The sequence below is a fragment of the Silene latifolia genome, chromosome 8, assembly GCF_048544455.1.
Source record: "Silene latifolia isolate original U9 population chromosome 8, ASM4854445v1, whole genome shotgun sequence".
In the NCBI taxonomy this organism is placed as follows: Eukaryota; Viridiplantae; Streptophyta; class Magnoliopsida; order Caryophyllales; family Caryophyllaceae; genus Silene; species Silene latifolia.
Window position 1 is genome coordinate 57,444,350 of NC_133533.1, and position 19,027 is coordinate 57,463,376.

General features: G+C 37.2%; 2 protein-coding genes across 2 annotated transcripts; both read left to right on the plus strand.

Annotated features, from left to right (window-relative positions):
- The first annotated feature begins 14,419 nt into the window (after positions 1-14,419).
- LOC141595227 (protein FAR1-RELATED SEQUENCE 5-like) lies at positions 14,420-15,421 on the plus strand. Its single transcript, XM_074415194.1, has one exon. The coding sequence runs from the start codon at positions 14,420-14,422 to the stop codon at positions 15,419-15,421; it is 1,002 nt and encodes a 333-aa protein (XP_074271295.1).
- Positions 15,422-15,462: 41 nt separating this feature from the next.
- Positions 15,463-16,503, plus strand: LOC141595228 (protein FAR1-RELATED SEQUENCE 2-like). Its single transcript, XM_074415195.1, has 2 exons — positions 15,463-15,873; positions 16,075-16,503. The coding sequence occupies exons 1-2, from the start codon at positions 15,463-15,465 to the stop codon at positions 16,501-16,503; spliced, it is 840 nt and encodes a 279-aa protein (XP_074271296.1).
- Positions 16,504-19,027: the final 2,524 nt, after the last annotated feature.

Below are 19,027 nucleotides of genomic sequence, written 5' to 3' on the forward strand. Positions count from 1 at the left end.
TTTACATGTTATATTAACTATGACATTTCGTGGCTGGGAGAACTCGGAGTTACTCCCACCGACCGTGGCTTTCGTATTTGTATAAAATGCGATTGACAGGTAGGTGATGCATACATGGGGTACATGGACGAGCTAGCGAGCAAAGTAACATTGGGACCTAGATTGGCTTTATTTTATTGTGACCCTTAAACCCTTTTTATGTCATATACTTTTTTTAGGGACATATGTCTCCCTTTTTCATATTTGGGTTGTATAACTTTGTTTCGCGACTTTAGCGATGTTTTATTTATGAGATTTATTTTAGACCTTGCATGTTTGACACCTTCCCATTTGGATACTTTTATAACGAGTTCGGGTTTTAAAAATTACAGTTTTTACCCAAATGAACCTATTACAAACATATCCATGCAGTTTTCTTCTAGAATTACGTGTTTATTTTTCCGCAATGAATGAGGGTGTCACAGTTGGTATCAGAGCATATTTGCTCCCGACGCACGTTTGTGCACCCCAATATAAATAACTTGACCTTAAAATAATAAACTTGAGAGATGGGTAGGATGGGTAGACTTAGGACCTTATGTTGTAGTCTCTTTGTGTATGCTTCGTGGTAGGTTCTAACATGTTTGTTGATTGTCAATTATTTTTGTACCCTTGGATCAATGACCGCGAGCTTACGTACATGAAGATCAAGATTTGGTGCCTATTGCCGAAGACTGAAGATTTGTTTACCTTTGAAGAATGCTTCTACTTCCTCGAAGATGTTTCTCATTCTTTGTGTACCTTGCCTTATTCTTTATCTCTTGGCGCTTATTCTTCTTCTAAACTCTCTCTTCTCTTTCCTTGAAAGGTACTCTTGTACCCTCCTAACTTGTCCTTTGTTCCTTCTTATCCTCCCTTAACGCCTTTTGATAGTACTTTTTCTTTTGAGGAATCTTAACCTTGGTTGGAAAATTGAACCTTTGAGGAGATTGTTTATGGTTAACCCATAACCCTGGTTTTGAGAGGTTGTGATGTTAGAAAGACCTAGGTAGTGTGATGAGACATACTTAATGATTCTTAGACCAAGATCCTTAATAAAGTGAGTATTCTTGATTGGTGGATTTTGTGTTGTCAAGTGTGAGTTGCGTTGGTTACTAAGGCTATAGAACTTGGCTTTGTTGTTTAGGTTTGGGATTTTAGAGCCTTGGAAAGTGTAGTGAGACATATCTTGGGATACTAGTACTTGGTACTTGACTTTAAATGGATGGAATTGAATGGTGGAATATTTGAGGGACCCTTTCTGGGAATTTATAGCTTGGTATTCGGATCTTTGATTGAGGATTTTACTATTTCGAGAAACCCATGGTTGACACTAGTTGGATATGAGTATAGCTTTGTTGGAACTTTGACCTTGATCTAATGAAAGTTGTTTGTGGATGTTTGAGGATTTGGAGTGGTGAAATCACACTTATAGTGGAGTACCCTGTTTCAGGGAATAGATTAGGATGAAGTAACATGAGCGTTTTAAGGAAATCCTTGGGAGTGATGTGGTTATAAGTTTTGTTGCTAAGAAGTTTTCGGAACCGCTTAGGTTGATGTTGTTGTGTGAGATTTGAGTACCTGGCATTTCCTTGTTGTCTAATTTCCTTCCTTCTTTGACCATGAGCGTTACCGTTCATACCTCCTTTCCTCGCTTCATCTTGCTCCTCCCTTAAGTTTGATGTTGGTGACCTATAAAAACTCTATCTTTGACATCCTTGTTGACCTTACCTGAGGATGGTGTGGACTACGATGTTTATTGTGATGTTTCAAAGCATGGCCTAGGTTTTGTCTTGATGCAAAACCGAAGGGTTATTGCTTATGCTTCTCGACAACTGAGGGCTCACGAGGTGAACTATCCGACTCATGATCTTGAATTAGCCGCCGTGGTACATGCCTTGAAGACATGGAGGCATTACCTTATTGGAGTTCATTGCCGCATTTATACCGATCATAAGAGTTTGAGGTGTATCTTTACCCAGAAAGAATTGAATATGAGGCAAAGAAGATGGCTAGAGTTGGTGAATGATTATGATGCCGAGTTGATTTATCATGAAGGGAAAGCAAATGTGGTGGCCGATGCTTTGAGTAGGAAGACTAGTCACTCTTTGAGCACTATCCGTGTGTTACCTGAGGAACTTACCACGGAATTTCAAAAGTTAGGGATAAGCCTTGTTGGGAAGGGCTTTGACTATCTTAGTGCCTTGAGTGCAGAACCCGATTTTTACCGTGAGATCCGTACTTGCCTACCTGAGGATGCTACTTTCAAGTCCATTCAAGCAAAAATCCAACTTGGGCAAGCTAAGGATTGTGTGGTGGATAGTGATGGATACCTTCGTTACCAAGGTAGGATGTATGTTCCGAGAGTAGCCGAGTTGAGGAAGAAGATCCTTGATGAAGCTCACCTTTCTCTTTACTCTATTCATCCTGGTGGTGACAAGATGTATAAAGACTTGAGATTACAGTTTTGGTGGCCTAGTGTGACGATCCACACACTTGAACCCTTAGATTTATTTATGCTTATGTAATTTCATTTCCATTGTACATTTGTAGTAAGTATTTTCTTAGTAGTTTTAGAATAGGTTTCCATAAATAGGTATATCGCTATTCTACACTAAACTTGTAAATTCAATGTTTCCTGCTACCAGGACCAAACTATCAAATTTGCCTCTATGAGAGGTGCTAGTCAATGAAAAACCGCTTCTCATCCAAAAGCTTGTTGTTGCTTGTTGCTTGCTTTCAATAATCGTATTGCTTACTTTTATTGCTTTCGTGTGCCGGACTTGATAATCGTGACTAGGATTCCCGACACACACCAACCCGAGACCCGAGTATCGTGCTAGTGGGCGATCCCTCACTAGTACGAAGATCCTTGTCGCTTGCATCTTGCCTTGAGACGGGCAAGGGTGCGCGCCACGGTCCGGCAAAAGTAGCGGACCGTGACATTTGGTATCAGAGCCCGGTCTTCGGACGGGTTTCTGCACGCCGCATTTGTTCATCGAGATCGAGAAAATGGGCGAAACAATCGAGGACCGAGTGGATGCCTTAGAGGACGCAATCGATGTCAAGCTTCCCAAACTCGAGGACATCGTTATGTGGATGGCCGCAAGCCTCGAGGAGTTGCAAAAGACGGTTTGTGACCTTGAGACGAAGGTGGACGGGATGGACACCCGCATCCAAGCGATCAGTGGTGCGATCCCCGACAATCGGGAGGAAGAGATCAATCATCTGCATCGAAAGGTCGAGATGTTAGAGAACACTTGCGCCACGCTCGTGAAAACGGTGGCCAATGACGGGAAATCTGTGGGGAGCCATAAGGTGAAGGCACCTCCACCTCGTGCCTACGATGGGGGTGAGGGATTCGAAAGCGGTGGATAACTTTATCTTCGATATGGAGCAATACTTCCGAGTAAGTGGGCTCGACGAAGACGCGGAAGTTGTCACGGCAGGCATGTATCTAGTCGACGATGCCAAGATTTGGTGGAGGGCTAGATACAAGGAAATCGATGTGGGCACGATTACGGTGACATCGTGGGCCGACTTCAAGAGGATCTTGAAGGATCACTTCTACCCCGAGAACACGGAGTTTGTTGCTCGGAAGAAGCTGAAGGAAATCAAGCACACCAAATCAATCCGGGAATATGTGAGGGAATTCTCAGCGTGCATGCTCGAGATTACCGAAATGTCCGAGACGGACCGGACATTTGAATTCATTGATGGGTTGAAGAGGTGGGCACAATAGGAGGTCATGAGGCAGAATCCCAAAACTCTGTCTTCGGCCATATCAGCTGCGGAGCGCCTGCTCGACTTTCACGGGGAGCGAGAGGCACCAAGAGTGGTGGCACCAACGGGGAATACTGGTGCGTCACAGAGTGGGTACAATGGACAAAGGCCACAAAACAGCGCCATTTCAGTTGGGAACAGTCGGTTCGCTCGCAAGAAGTCAAGCCCAATCGGCGAGCACTACAAACTCGCCCTCAAGCTCGTCTTCGAAGGTGGGAAACTCTACTGCTTCCACAACGAAGAGACTGTTCGCGTGTTTTGTGTGCAAGGGTCCTCAGAAGATGGTCGATTGTCCGAACCAAGCAGAGTTCAATGCCATGTTCAAGAAGATGCCGAAAGGGGCTCAAGAACGTCTTGATGGGGCGTTGGCCGACTATCACCAAGAGTGTAACGAAGACTCGAGTGATGGTGAAGACCAACCACGGATGGGCTCACTCCAACGGATCAGCGCGATGGGGAAATACGAAGAGTCCTCCGCTAAGGAATCCAACGGGTTCATGTACGTGGACTTGATGGTGAATTGGAAGAAAGCACGAGCCTTGATCGACTCGGGCGCCTCCTATAACTTTGTTACGAAAGAGGAAGTGGATCGGTTGGGGCTAGTTCTGCGAGATGCTAACAGCTGCCTGAAGCCGGTCAATGGGAAAATGAGACGCGTCCAAGGAGTGGCTAAGAAGGTCGCGGTCCAAGTGGGTGAGTGGGCATGGGAGCTCGACTTCACCACCGTTCCGCTGGATGACTTCAAGTTAGTACTCGGGATGCAGTTCTTGCAGAAAGAATTGGTGGTATTGAAACCGAGTGACGGATCAATGCTACTAATGGGGTCTATCGTAGTGAAGACGGTAGACAGCGACGAAGACAAGGGGCAGCATCGAATTTCGGCTATGAGGGTGATACCGACGCCGAAACAAGAGATGCGACCTTGGAGAATGCCTAAAGGTTCGGTGAAGCCAAGGGCGAACAAGACCCAGGCTAACTACGATGCTAAGTGGCCTGGGGGACGAAAGAAGAGTCTACCCCCTCACCGAGGAGTAGACAATGAGGGCCGAGATGCCCAAAGAAGTAGGCCTTGTACCATCGGGGCGCGTCGATGTCTTGAATCGACGTCTGGTTTGCGGGTCGGTCGACCCAAGAGATAAGGCCTCTTACCATCGGGGGGCGCGTCGATGTCTTGAATCGACGTCTTGGTTTTCTTTGGTCGTCGACCCAAGAGATAAGGCCTCGTACTATCAGGGGCCGCGCCAAAATGCGATTCGGCGTCTGGAGAACTCACTTACCCTTGAATGCAGTGCGAAGTGGTGATGGACAAGGTGAAGGTGCGATGGAGCAAGCACCTTGAACGATCTCGCAAAATTTCCGCTCGAGCAACGAGGACTTGGACTTTCCAGAATGATCAGAGGCGAGTGATAAACTTGGAGGACATGATGTTCGGGAGTCTCGCCGTCAAGGAAATGCACTCTATTCTTGAAGGGATGATGAATCCGATCATGGTGTGGACCGAGAAGTATCTACAAGCCGGACTCAAGAGAAAGCCAAACCACAATGCAGCATGGATGGCCACAGCTCACCGAGGATGTCTCACTGAAGCGCCGTTCGAGATTTTTGTGTTGCCGAGGGCGGGAACAGATTAGGTGGGGGAGAGTGTGACGATCCGCACACTTGAACCCTTAGATTTATTTATGCTTATGTAATTTCATTTCCATTGTACATTTGTAGTAAGTATTTTCTTAGTAGTTTTAGAATAGGTTTCCATAAATAGGTATATCGCTATTCTACACTAAACTTGTAAATTCAATGTTTCATGCTACCAGGACCAAACTATCAAATTTGCCTCTATGAGAGGTGCTAGTCAATGAAAAACCGCTTCTCATCCAAAAGCTTGTTGTTGCTTGTTGCTTGCTTTCAATAATCGTATTGCTTACTTTTATTGCTTTCGTGTGCCGGACTTGATAATCGTGACTAGGATTCCCGACACACACCGACCCGAGACCCGAGTATCGTGCTAGTGGGCGATCCCTCACTAGTACGAAGATCCTTGTCGCTTGCATCTTGCCTTGAGACGGGCAAGGGTGCGCCCACGGTCCGGCAAAAGTAGCGGACCGTGACACCTAGGATGAAGATTGATGTCCTAGAGTATGTTAGCAAGTGTCTTACCTGTCAGAAAGTGAAGATTGAGCATCAGAAACCCGGGGGTTTGCTACAACCTTTGGATATTCCCCTTTGGAAATGGGAGTCCATCTTCATGGACTTTGTGATGGCTTTACCTAAGACTGCTAGCGGAAAAGATGCGGTTTGGGTGGTTGTAGATAGATTGACCAAATGTGCTAGGTTTATACCTATCAAGGAGACGTGGAGATTATATGTCCTAGCTGAGGCCTATGTGAGGGAGAAAGTACGCTACCATGGAGTGCCTAAAGATATAGTTTCAGATCGTGACCCTAGAGTCTGTTCCCGTTTCCGGACTGCTTTGCAAGAAGCCATGGGTAGTAAGCTACTGATGAGTACCGCTATTCATGCCACTATAGATGGACAGACTGAGAAGACTATCCAGACTTTAGAGGACCTCATCTGTGCTTGTGCTTTAGACTTCCACACTTCTTGGGAGAAGTGCTTACCTCTTGTTGAATTCTCCTACAACAATAGCTATCATAATTCTATCAAGATGTTGCCTTATGAAGCTTTGTATGGTAGGGAGTGCCGTAGTCCGGTCTGTTGGGATCAAGTTCAAGATGCTCATGTGTTGGGACCCGATTTGGTGACTGAGACCATCAATCAGGTTCAAAACATTCGAGAGCGTATGAAAACCGCTCAAGACCGACATAAATCTTATGCCGATGTCCGTCGTCGACCACTTACCTTTGAGGTTGATGATCGAGTGTTCCTTAAGGTATCACCTATGGAAGGGGTGAAACGGTTTGGTGTGAAAGAAAAGCTGAGTCCCAAATACATTGGACCTTTCCGTGTGCTTGAGAAGATTGGCCCCGTTGCTTACCGTTTGGAGTTTCCCCCGAATTTGAGCAAGGTTCATAATGTCTTCCATGTATCTTAGTTGAGGAAGTACATTAGTGATCCGAGCCATGTTATTCAAGAAGAAATCCCAGATTTGGAACCTAACTTGACTTTGGAAGAAAGGCCAATCCGAATCCTCGAAAAAGCAAACAAGCAACTTAGAAACAAAGTTGTGCCCCTAGTTCGTATCCTTTGGCGTTGTGGAAATGTCGAAGAAGAAACTTGGGAGTCTGAATCTTCTATGTTAGCTAAATATCCCGAACTCTTCTCGTTAGGTACTTTCCGTTCCTTTATCTAATTCTTGTGAATTTAGCTATCCTTTCGAGTGTTCCCTCTTCTTCTCTTAAATACTCTCCCCGTTAGTAGTCCTTGCTTAATTGTTTAAAAGTCGTAGTTAGAGTTTGGTCATAGCTAGTGGAGTTATTATCCTTATTATAGAGGTTCGAACTAAAGATTTTTGAAAATGTTTTAATGTTTTCCACTGGTTTTAACGTCAATGAGTGGTAAAGCTCGTTATTGGAGACGTCCGATAATTGGTTTTCTCATTTGTTGGTGTAAAAATATATATTTTTATGTCTTTGATTTGGAATGTTGATGTCCTTGAACGACCGACGAGGGTATTCCGTTCCATTGAAAAGACACTTATATTCCATACGTTCATATTTTGAAGATTTTGTTTACTTGATTTTAAAGAGATAGACCTACATATATACAATGTTCCTTCTTCTAAGTTTCGGGGACGAAAGTTCTTAAAAGGAGGGATGATTGTAACACCCCGTAAATTTGAAGACCTTTATCATATTTTAAAAGTAATATTTTAATCTATTTTAATTTAATATTAATTTATTTGAAATAAAATTTATTTGATGAAATATAATCTTATTTTATTTTGAAGAAATGTAATTATTTTTGATAGTTTAGAAATGTTTAAAAGTGATTTAAATTATATTTAAACCTTTTCCTTTAATAAAATAGATTTCGGATAAAAGTCGTAAAATTGGGATTTTCCCATTTCTTACGGTCGTTGGGTAAACGAGTTTGGATATTGGGCATATGAGTGCTTAATCTTTTAGTAAAATCGTGTTTAAGAACTTTAATATTCTAGGAAATCGCGTTCGACGAATATTTTAATTTTTAAACGAACCAAAACGTAAACAATTGAAACTCATCCAAACACCCTACCCCAAACCATGCACCCTGCATCCTCCATGGGTCTCCTCTTCATCTTTCATTTCCTCAATTCTCATTCTATCTCTTCCTTTCATCAAACACCAAATTCATCTCAAAAATCCTCCTTACAATCCCTAAATCCACCATAAATCTTTCATTTCTCCACCAAATCTCATAAAAATTATATATTTGGAATCCTCTCATCAATCCTCATCTCCTAGTAAGCTTTATTTTCATTTTCCCCAATTTTGTTTTAAGACTCATCTTTTAGGGTTTTCGAATTTAAGCTTAATAATTGTGTTTTTGTTGTTCTTATAGGTGAAGAATATGAAGATGAGTTAGGAGACTCATATATTGTTGAAGATGAAGAGTAATTTTGGGTTTTAGAAGCTTTCTCAAGTTATTACTTGTCTCTTTGCTAGCTTAAGGTAACTATTCCGAGTTACTCGACGATTTAATGTCACATAGATGTTGTGTTTGTTGTTTGTTAAGTGTTTAGGTGATTGATAATGTGTTAGTTTCGTTTTTCACATGTTTGTTGTTGAATGAGTTTGTATGAGAAACCATCTCATGGTTGGTTGAAGAGTTTTAAGCATGTTGTTACATTGATTTTCAATTGGGTAAAGTTGTGATGTGTGGATGAATTAATTGTTTGATTTTGGGTCAAAATCTTGTGCTTGAATCCATCAAGATGTGTGATAATTACATTCTTGTGGTTTCTATTAGGCATTATTGTTGTAACATGTATATTTAAGAGGAATTTGGGATGAAAAATTGGTAGAAATCGACTTTGGGAAAGTGCAGGAAATTGTCGTGCAAACAGTCCGGTGGCAGAGGAAAACCGCAGGCTCCGGCCGACACCGCAGGCTCCGGCCACTATCGCAGGCTGCGGTTTAGGCCTGACCAGTTTTCGTAAAATGGCCATAACTTCTTCGTTACTTGTTTGTTTGAGGCTTATGACCTACCGTTAGAACCGCAAGAGGATAAGCTATCATCTCCAATTGGTTTCACCTTATTTAGATATTTAGAACTCAAGTTATGACCGTTTGAAGTTGACCCTTGTTATAGTCGAGTACTAAACTTGTTGTTATAGATTGGGTTTTGAGTTTCTTGTTGGGTATGCATCTTAACCTTGGTTCTAACACTTGTGTGTGGTGTGTTGAGACTCTTTTATCATGGGAGTACTAATTTACCGTGATGTGGGCCAATGTAGGCCAAGACTCTGAGCTGGGCCAGATTGACCGAACGAGTTTGGTCAAACTAGGTTTAAACCGGTCAGCCTCGATTTGACCGATGACTCGTCGCGGGACTCGGGTCGAGGGTTTGTCTTTGAGGTGAGATTGGTTGTTATTGGATGTTTTATGTTATGCCTTGATATTTGTAATTATCATTTCACGTGTTAGTTGTTGGATGCTTTGGATGCCTTATGCTTGAGTCTTGTTGCCTCTTTGCCATTTTAGCTTGTTCTCATGGATTATGGTACTGTTGGTTAGCTGAAATTTGGATTATTATTGATATTGGAGATATTGTTGGATTGTCAGCTTTTTATGCTCTTGCGTAGCCTTTCATATAATCGGGTGTGTATGATCATTTGTGTGGTGCGGATTAAAATATTCAAGCTGGGACTAGGTTCTAGGTGAGTATTTCGACCTTCGTCATAGATAGGCCATTATAGACTTTGACGAGTATATGTTCACCGCTTAATAGCCTTTGTGTCTTAGGTTGGTGGGTTTATATCCAAGTTAGGGCATGACCTCCTGACGTACTCTTAGAAGTATGTGGTCAGCTTAAGTACTAGCCAACCCTTTGGTGGACTCCTTAGGGGTACTCATGTGTGTGATCATGGGTCTTGGATGCGGTATTTTCCGCATGTCGCTAGGTCTGCGCAGGTTTAGGACTAGGGTGTTTACCTTACCTCGTCGTATAGACTCGAGTTACAGAGTGACTATTGACTGTCCTAAGAACTTATGCCTGTCTCTAGATATAATGTCCTTTCTTGTTTGATGATTCTATGAATCATAGAAGGTGAGATGCAAGCCGGCTATGGTTGATAGAGTTTGGATTCCCGGATGTTATGTGATTCACATGATAGTGTAGTATGAGTCGGTCTAGTATTCACATGCTAGGACTATGTGTTGTTATATTGTTGTTCACATGATAAGCACGATTGTTTAGCATCTATATGCTAAGGCTATGTGTTATTCATATTCATATTCTTATGTTTACATGTTATATTAACTATGACATTTCGTGGCTGGGAGAACTCGGAGTTACTCCCCACTGACTGTGGCTTTCGTATTTGTATAAAATGCGATTGACAGGTAGGTGATGCGTACATGGGGTACATGGACGAGCTAGCGAGCAAAGTAACCTTGGGACCTAGATTGAGTTTATTTTATTGTGACCCTTAAACACTTTTTATGTCATATACTTTTTTTTAGGGACATATGTCTCCCTTTTTCATATTTGGGTTGTATAACTTTGTTTCGCGACTTTAGCGATGTTTTATTTATGAGATTTATTTTAGACCTTGTATGTTTGACACCTTCCCATTTGGATACTTTTATAACAGGTTTAGGTTTTAAAAATTACAGGTTTTTACCCAAATTAACCTATTATAAACATATCCATGCAGTTTTATTCTAGAATTACGTGTTTATTTTTCCGCAATGAATGAGGGTGTCACAACTATAGTTACACTCTCAATGAACTCATGTTACATTTTTAATATGGACTAAAGTTACAGTCTCAATGGACTAAAGTTACACTCTCAATGGACTGAAATTACACTTTAATGGACTAAAGTTGCACTTTTAATATGGACTAAAGATACACTCTCAATGGACTAAAAATACACTTTAATGGACTAAAATTATACTTTAATGGACTAAAGTTACACTTTTAAAAGATTAAAGTTACACTTATAAGTCACTCAATTTATAATGAGTTGTATTAAAATTGGAAAAATTCAAAATATTATTTGTCGTAAAAACTGAGTTACACTCGTAAAACGCAAAATATATTGTAAACTTGCTTCAATTTTTCAAATTTCAAAATAAAATTCGTAAAACCGCTTTTTTTTTTTGTTAATGTTACACTTTTTTCCGTTAAAATTACACTTTTAAAACAATGAAAGTGTCGTAACATTTGTAAACAGTTTCAGTCAAAAAAAAAAATGTGCTCAAAAAAACTTTTGTGTATAATAATCCATTAGTGAATGTATAATTAATGCTAGAGAGAGAAAGTGGATTAATTAGTGTATAGGAACCTAATTAGTGTTAAGTATACTTTTTTGCTTTCAATCTCAACCATCCTTAGTGGGATATCTAAGGGATGTAGAGAAGACTTATGGACTCAAATAGTTAGGTGGACTAATAATAACTTGACTATATATATATATATATATATATATATATATATATATATATATATATATATATATATATATATATATATATATATATATATATATATATATATATATATATATATATATATATATATATATATATATATATATATATATATATGTATGTATATGTATATAGGGTCAGGATCCGGTGAGAACCACTAACATAATGAGAACCGTGAGAACCCTTACTAAATCATCATTACATCTTGTTCCGAAAGTTTTGATGGATCATTTAGCCTTAGTTTAGTTTATTCAAACACATTTTTAGTATTGCTAAATAAAATTTATTTATTTTATTAACAAAATATAAACTTTGTCTACAAAAATACAATTATGTATAATAAAATGGCTATAGATGCACTAAAACGAATACTAGGTGCATAAAAATTGTTACATGCATGAAAATGATTACTTGATGCATGAAAATACCAGGCTCTAGGTGCACGAAAACGAGTTCCAGGTGCATGAAAATTGTTAGATACATGAAAAATGAGTAGTAGGTGCATGAAAATTAATAAAATGTTTCTGTCTCGATTTTCGGCAATAATTTATACTTTTTGGACCAAGAAATATGTTTTCTAGCCATAAAATTCTATGCCGAATCCAAATATGTCGTTATTTTTTTTAAAAAAAATATCTGTAAGGTGGAGTTCTCACGGTTCTCACTATGTAGGTGGTTCTCACTGGATCCCAAATCTATGTATATATATATATATATATATACATATATATACATATATATACATATATACATATATATATATATACATATATATGAGAGAGAGAGGGGGGGGGGGAGATCGGGTGAGTTTGCCACTTTTCGTGAGTTTCCTCCGCGTATATAAGCAAATGACCTAACAAAACCCAATGATCAATTACTTGCGTCAAACACAACGTTCCTTCTCTTTCTCTCTCTACTTTTGATAAAAAAACACTTTATTCTTCACATTTTTTTCGATTAGCAAATCGCGCAACAAAACATCTCAATTTTGATCAACAAATCAATCAGTTCTTCACATTTTTTTTTCGTAGATCCACAATTTTACACAAAATTCATTCACTATTTCGATTAATTCAATTGAAACTATCAATTTGTTCATCAATTTTCTCTCCGGAAACCCTAATTCTTCAAATCCCAACGAAGGTATTAATATTTCTTCTGATTTCTTATTTAATAATCGAATAACTTCAGTATTTGAATGAAATTAACAAATTATGATATGATTTATATGTTTTTTCAGCTTAAACGATGATTAATTTAGACGAACAAACTCTTACTTTGCTTGGTAATATTGCTGATAATCAAACATCGATGAATTCAGGTATAAATTTATGTAATAATGCTGATATAATAACTGTTGTTATTAGGTTGATGAGTTCTGTGATAATATTATTGATATTCAAACTTTTGCTTATTTTGTTGATTACTTTCATACTGTTACTCATTATGTTGTTTAGAAAGTCGTTATAATAATTACTACATAATATCACAATAATTGCATGTAGATTTCATTCATGATATCGTTCAATATCTAGTATTGAATAACTGGATTTGTATAATACAATAACTGCATTACAGTATTAAAATAATTGTTGCATCAGAGATTGTGTTTTCCATCATAAAGACTGTTTTTATAGGATCTAACATATATCCGTACAATAACTACTTGTCAATAATGAAATCACTTTACTACTACATTAAAATAACTGTGTGCATTGTGGTGGACTAGACTAACAATTTCAGTATAAAAGCTCCTATTTTCTGATAAAATAACCTGATTAGTATAATACAATAACTGTATTGCAGTTTTACAATAATTGTTGCACCAGAGATTATATTTTTCCATCATAAAGACTGTTTTTATAGGATGCTTAAAATAACTAACAGTCAATAATGAAATAACTTTATTATTACATTAAAATAACTGTGGTGCATTATGCTGGACTTGAATATCAGTTTTAGTAAAAAAACCTCCTTTTTCTGATGGAATAACTGGATTAGTATAATACAATAACTGCACTACTGTTTTAAAATAACTGCAGCAGCAAAGATTGTTTTTTCCATCATAATGACTATTTTATAGGATCTTGCATATATACTTACAATAAACTACTAGTTAATAATGAAATAACTTTTCTATTAAATTAAAATAACTATGAGTGCATGGTGGTGAACTAGGCTACCAATTTCAGTAAAAAAAGCTTCCTTTTTGATAGAATATTTGGATTTGTATAATACAATAACTGCATAATAATATTAAAGTAACTGCTGTAACAGATATTGTTTTTTCATAATAAAGACTATTTTATAGGACCTGACAAAATATCCTCACAATAACTACTATTTAATAATAAAATAGCTTTACTGTTACATTAAAATAACTGTGGGTGCATTGTGGTAAACTAGGCTACCAATTTCAGTAAAAAAGCTTTCTTTTTTGATAGAATTATTGGATTTGTAAAATACAATAACTGCATTATAGTATTAAAATAATTGTTGCAGCAGAGATTTTTTTTTTTCATAATAAAGACTATTTTACAGGATCTGACAAAAATATCCTTACAATAACTACTATTTAACAATGAAATAACTTAACTATTACATTAAAATAACTGTGTGTGCTTTGTGGTGGGCTAGACTACCAAATAACTGCTACAACAGAGATTATATTGTTTTGTTTAGTATAAAATCTAAGATATTGAAATTAATAAACCATAACAGTTCAATGTTTTAATGTTTCCAGGCATTAAAATTAATAATACCAATGCAACAACTTTGTCTACACCTACAGTTGCATCCGAAACAGGAGAAAATACTATCCATAATCTTAGATTGAGATATACTCCAGGTGGTAGTGAAGAGTGGAGTAGGATGGTAGAAAATGGTTTCAAGCCTGCACTGGGTTAATGTTTGTAAAGTTGGAGGAGACAATAAAGTTTTACAATTTATATGATGTGGCTTGTGGTTTCATACCAAGAAAGTACACACAAACAAGATTCCGTGGTGGTCTGATAGACAAAAACTCAATGGTCTGCAACATACATGGATTCAAAGAGGATCGCAAAAAGCTCAAACTTGCTGTTGAATTTGAAACCACAGAAGAGAAAAAGAAGAGGAAAAGATATGTAGAGCCAAAGAAAAAAAAAATAACAAGATTTGGTTGCAAGGCAAAAATACGGTTTTATGCTATATTCAATGACCTTAAGGAGCTAATAGGGTATGCCATTGATATCTTTTATGAAGGTCATAATCACAGACTCAACTCACTCAAAGAAAGGGAATTCCAAAAAAATTTAAGAACACTTAACCTTTACATTAAGCAGACAATTGTTAACAATTGTAAACTCAACATCGGTGCTACCAAGACATTTAGAATTCTGGCGGAACAATCAAATGGGTATACAAACATCGGTGCATCTCTCAAGGAATTCAAGAACTTCAAAAGAAATATTAAATGTTACATAGTTGACAAGGATGCTGACATGTTTCTCAATTATTTGAAGGGGCTCTTTGAGTCACAAGATGGCTTTTACTTTGCTTATGAAGTTGATAAGGATAACTGTTTGGCTAGAATCTTTTGCGCAGACGCACATGCAAGAATGAATTATTCCATGTTTGGGGACACCATCACATTTGACCCTACTTATGGTACTAACAAGTACCACATGGCCTTTACCCCATTCACTGGTGTTGACAACCACAAAAAGTCGGTGACTTTTGCTGCTGCACTTGTCGATCATGAGAACAATGGGTCATTCATTTGGGTGTTTAAGAAGTTCCTTGATTGTATAGGCAACAAGGAATCTCAGTGCATTCTTACTGATCAAGATCCAGCAATTAAACTCGGGGTGCGTTCTGTATTCAAGAACGCAAGATATCGCTATTGCATGCGGCATATAATGAAAAAACTTACCGATAAAGTTGAGTCACAGATTGTAAGGAGACTGACTTTGTTGAGCGAATATGTGCAGTTGTTTGGGATACTGACTTGGAACTCATTGAATTTGAAGAAAAATGGTCTCAAGTGATTAGTAACTTTGAGTTGAATGATAATACTTGGTTGACATACATGTATGGCAAAAGGCACAAATGGATACCTGCTTACTTTAGGGATTTGCCTTTAGGCTGTCTTTTGAAAACAACACAAAGATCAGAGAGTCAAAACAGTTATTTCAAAAGATTTGAGAGAATAGATGACACACTTGTTGAATTTTGGTTGCGTTTTCAGAGTGCAGTGGAACAACAATGCTATACTCAGAGATTTCTTGATGCTTCAAGTGATAACACGTTGCCAGAGGTTTCCTCTAAGACAATGATTGAGAATCATGCCTCTAAAATCTACACACATACTATTTTCTATGAGTTCCAAGAGCAAGTGCAAGCGGGTCCCTGTTCTTGTGCCGTTAGGGGACTTTCTAAGCAAGGAAACTTGGACATTATAGGTGTTGAAGATGCCTACAAGCAACATAGAATATTTCATGTTATTCCATTTTATAAACATAATTGTGTTTTGACTTTAAAATACAATAACTGTGATCAAAGAATACAATAACTGTATTTTGACATTAAAAAAACTGATGGACTTCTACCTTGGTGTTCATTGCTATTCTGAATAAAATAATTCATGTTGAACTATATAATACCTATGTTTTCTTTTTGTAATAACTACACTGTAATGCAGGTTGCTCACAATAACGAATCAAAGGGAACAACATGTAAGTGCAAGATGTTTGAGAGGAAAGGAATCCTTTGTAAACACATTATATGGATTATATCAGGAAAAGGATTGCATACCATACCGGAGCAGTACATCGAAAGCAAATGGACGAAGAAATCATATAGAAAGCCTTTGTATGGACTGGATGGAAAGTTATTGCAAGACTACGATCCCACTGATTTGAGAAAGTTGGAATTATATGCAACAATAAGTGTTCTTAACTCGATGCCTCAAAACCAGATCAAGGAACTAAGTTTGATGTTTTTACAATTCCGAGAGAAAATAAATCCAACAAAAGAGAGCTTGACAAAGGAACAAGAACTGGAAATGCTCTTAGGTTGTTCAGCAAAATCAAATATTACTATTCTTCTGCCAAAGATTGCAAAAAAATAAAGTAAGTGGCAAGAGAATGTAATCAAACAAGGATAAGGCAATTGAGAAGGCAAGCAAATCGAAGAGGCTATATAATAACTGCAAACAAATGGGAAACCATGACAAGAGAAACTGTCCAAATCCATTTGTTGAGCATGCTTTGGAGGAAGAAGATGAAGAGGAAGATGAAATGGAGGATGAAGATGAAAATGGAGTATGAATATGATACGTCACACTAATTGATGATAGGATAATTACTTTACTATAATTCTCTGATAATTTGTAATCAATGTTTCATAGTTGTGATTTTGTTCATGGAATACCTTGCAATATTACAATAGTTGTGTGAAAAGCTTTACAATAGTCAAGGTTATACTTTACAATAACCGCATAATTACAATAATTGTGTTAGAGTTTTAGAATAACCAAGGTTATACTTTACAATAATTGATTTTGTTCATTGAAAACGCACTTTACAATCAATTACTTTACAATAATTCGCTGATGATTTTGAATCTATTTCGCAATTGTTGTGATTTTGTTCATTGAATACCTTGCACTATTACAATAATCACGTGAAAGCTTTTACAATAATCATGGTTATGCTTTACAGTAACCACAATTTTACAAAATAATTGTGTAAGAGCTTACAATAGTCAAGGTTATGCTTTACAATAATCAAGGTTATGCTTTACAAAAACTATAATTTACAATAATTGCATTAGAGCTTTACAATAATCAATGTTATGCTTTACAATTATAAGTGAATAACTATCTGAAAAGTTTGGCGATAAACATGTGCCTTGTCTTAAACTTTTGCTATTTGAGTTAACTAATTTAAAATAATTGTATTTTGATAATTTGAATAACTGCGTGAGAGCTTTACAATAATCAATGTTTGAGAACTTTAAAATAATTTGAATAACTGCGTGATGATTTGAATAACTACGTGAGAGCTTTACAATAATCAATGCGTGTGCCTTGTCTTTATTTTGATAATTCCCCGGATACGCATTTTTAGCTCTGATACTCCGCTTCTCTTGACAAAAAAATAAATTATTTTGATAATTTGAATAACTGCGTGAGAGCTTTAAAATAGTTGTATTTTGATAATTTGAATAACTGTTTGGAACAATTACAATAACAGCTGACAGGCATTACAAAAACAGCTATCTGAAAAATTGTTCAATCAATCAATAACAGCTATCAAACATTACATTATCTGACAAATCCATCTACAATTGTTGCTCTTTTATGCTTTTTGCCGAGAAGCACCTTTTACGGCTGTTGTTTTATAGCTTTTCGTGCCCGCTCTTCTATGTTTTAAAAGATCTTTCTCTACTTCCAATATGCTCTTCCTCAAAATTTGCACTTGTTCCAAAAGAGACGCTCTTGAATCATTGACATCCGACATCAACAAAATAGCCACCATCTCAATCCATATAGGAATCCTATTAACTTTCTTCTTAACTGAATACAATCCCTTCTCGTGCTTCCCTTCATATGTGAGCATGTGAAACATGGTAAAAAAATCCCGATTCCTTATCAGTCTTGACATTCGTTTTCCATTCAAAATCAACATTAACGAATGTAAATGTGTTAATGAGAACCCCTTCTTTTGTTGTTTTCCTTGTATCCAAAAAGTTAGAAAAACATTCAACCTACAGCATGTACAAACAAAAAAAGGATTAAAATACACGAGTATACAATAACTGGTTTAAAATAATACAAAAAACTGTTACAACAATACAATAATTCTGTTTTGACATTAGAATGACTGATCAATTGTATATAGTTAGGATTTAGAAAAACGTACTGCAATCTTTGGAAGTCTGTAAAAATCAGATTTTTCCCAATCTTCATACAACGTATGGTCCAGCACATCAACCGTCTTGTTCATAAAGTTCACACAAAAACAAAAGTAGTGCTTATCTAAGGACAACGGGATGAAGACAAGGTCCACATCGATCTCAGAGTTTACAACAATTTCACCTAAAAAATAGTTCCAAATCCGCACAACCTTGTCTTTCTAGCTGTCGGATGGGACATCAATATCCCCTCCTTAGTCTAGCATGTCTTCAAAGATTCCCTATAATACCATCAAAGTGAAGAAAATTGAAGATCAATGATAAAACATTATATAATAACTGCGCAATGAAAAACAAATAATACCATATGTTGTGTCCCAAGGAACATCATCATTAGCGCTTCTTTCTCTTTAACCTCCATGTAATTCAAGACAACTGACCAGGCGGCTATTATGCGCAACTTAGTGTAATTTTCAAGCTTTGTAGAAAGAATATCAGACCTATCCAAGATAACATTTCCCGCAGAAAATAAAAGTTCACTGCAAGGAGTAAAAAAAGCTTAGTAATATTAAAATACAACTAATGTATAGAATAACTGAGTTTTCATTTGTAAAAAAAAATATAAAATAAGTCACTACTAGATACAATAACTGAGTTTTCATAATACAATAACTAGGGTAATGTAATACAATAATCGAGTTGTAATGTTACAACAACTGAATTTTTAAAAAAGATAG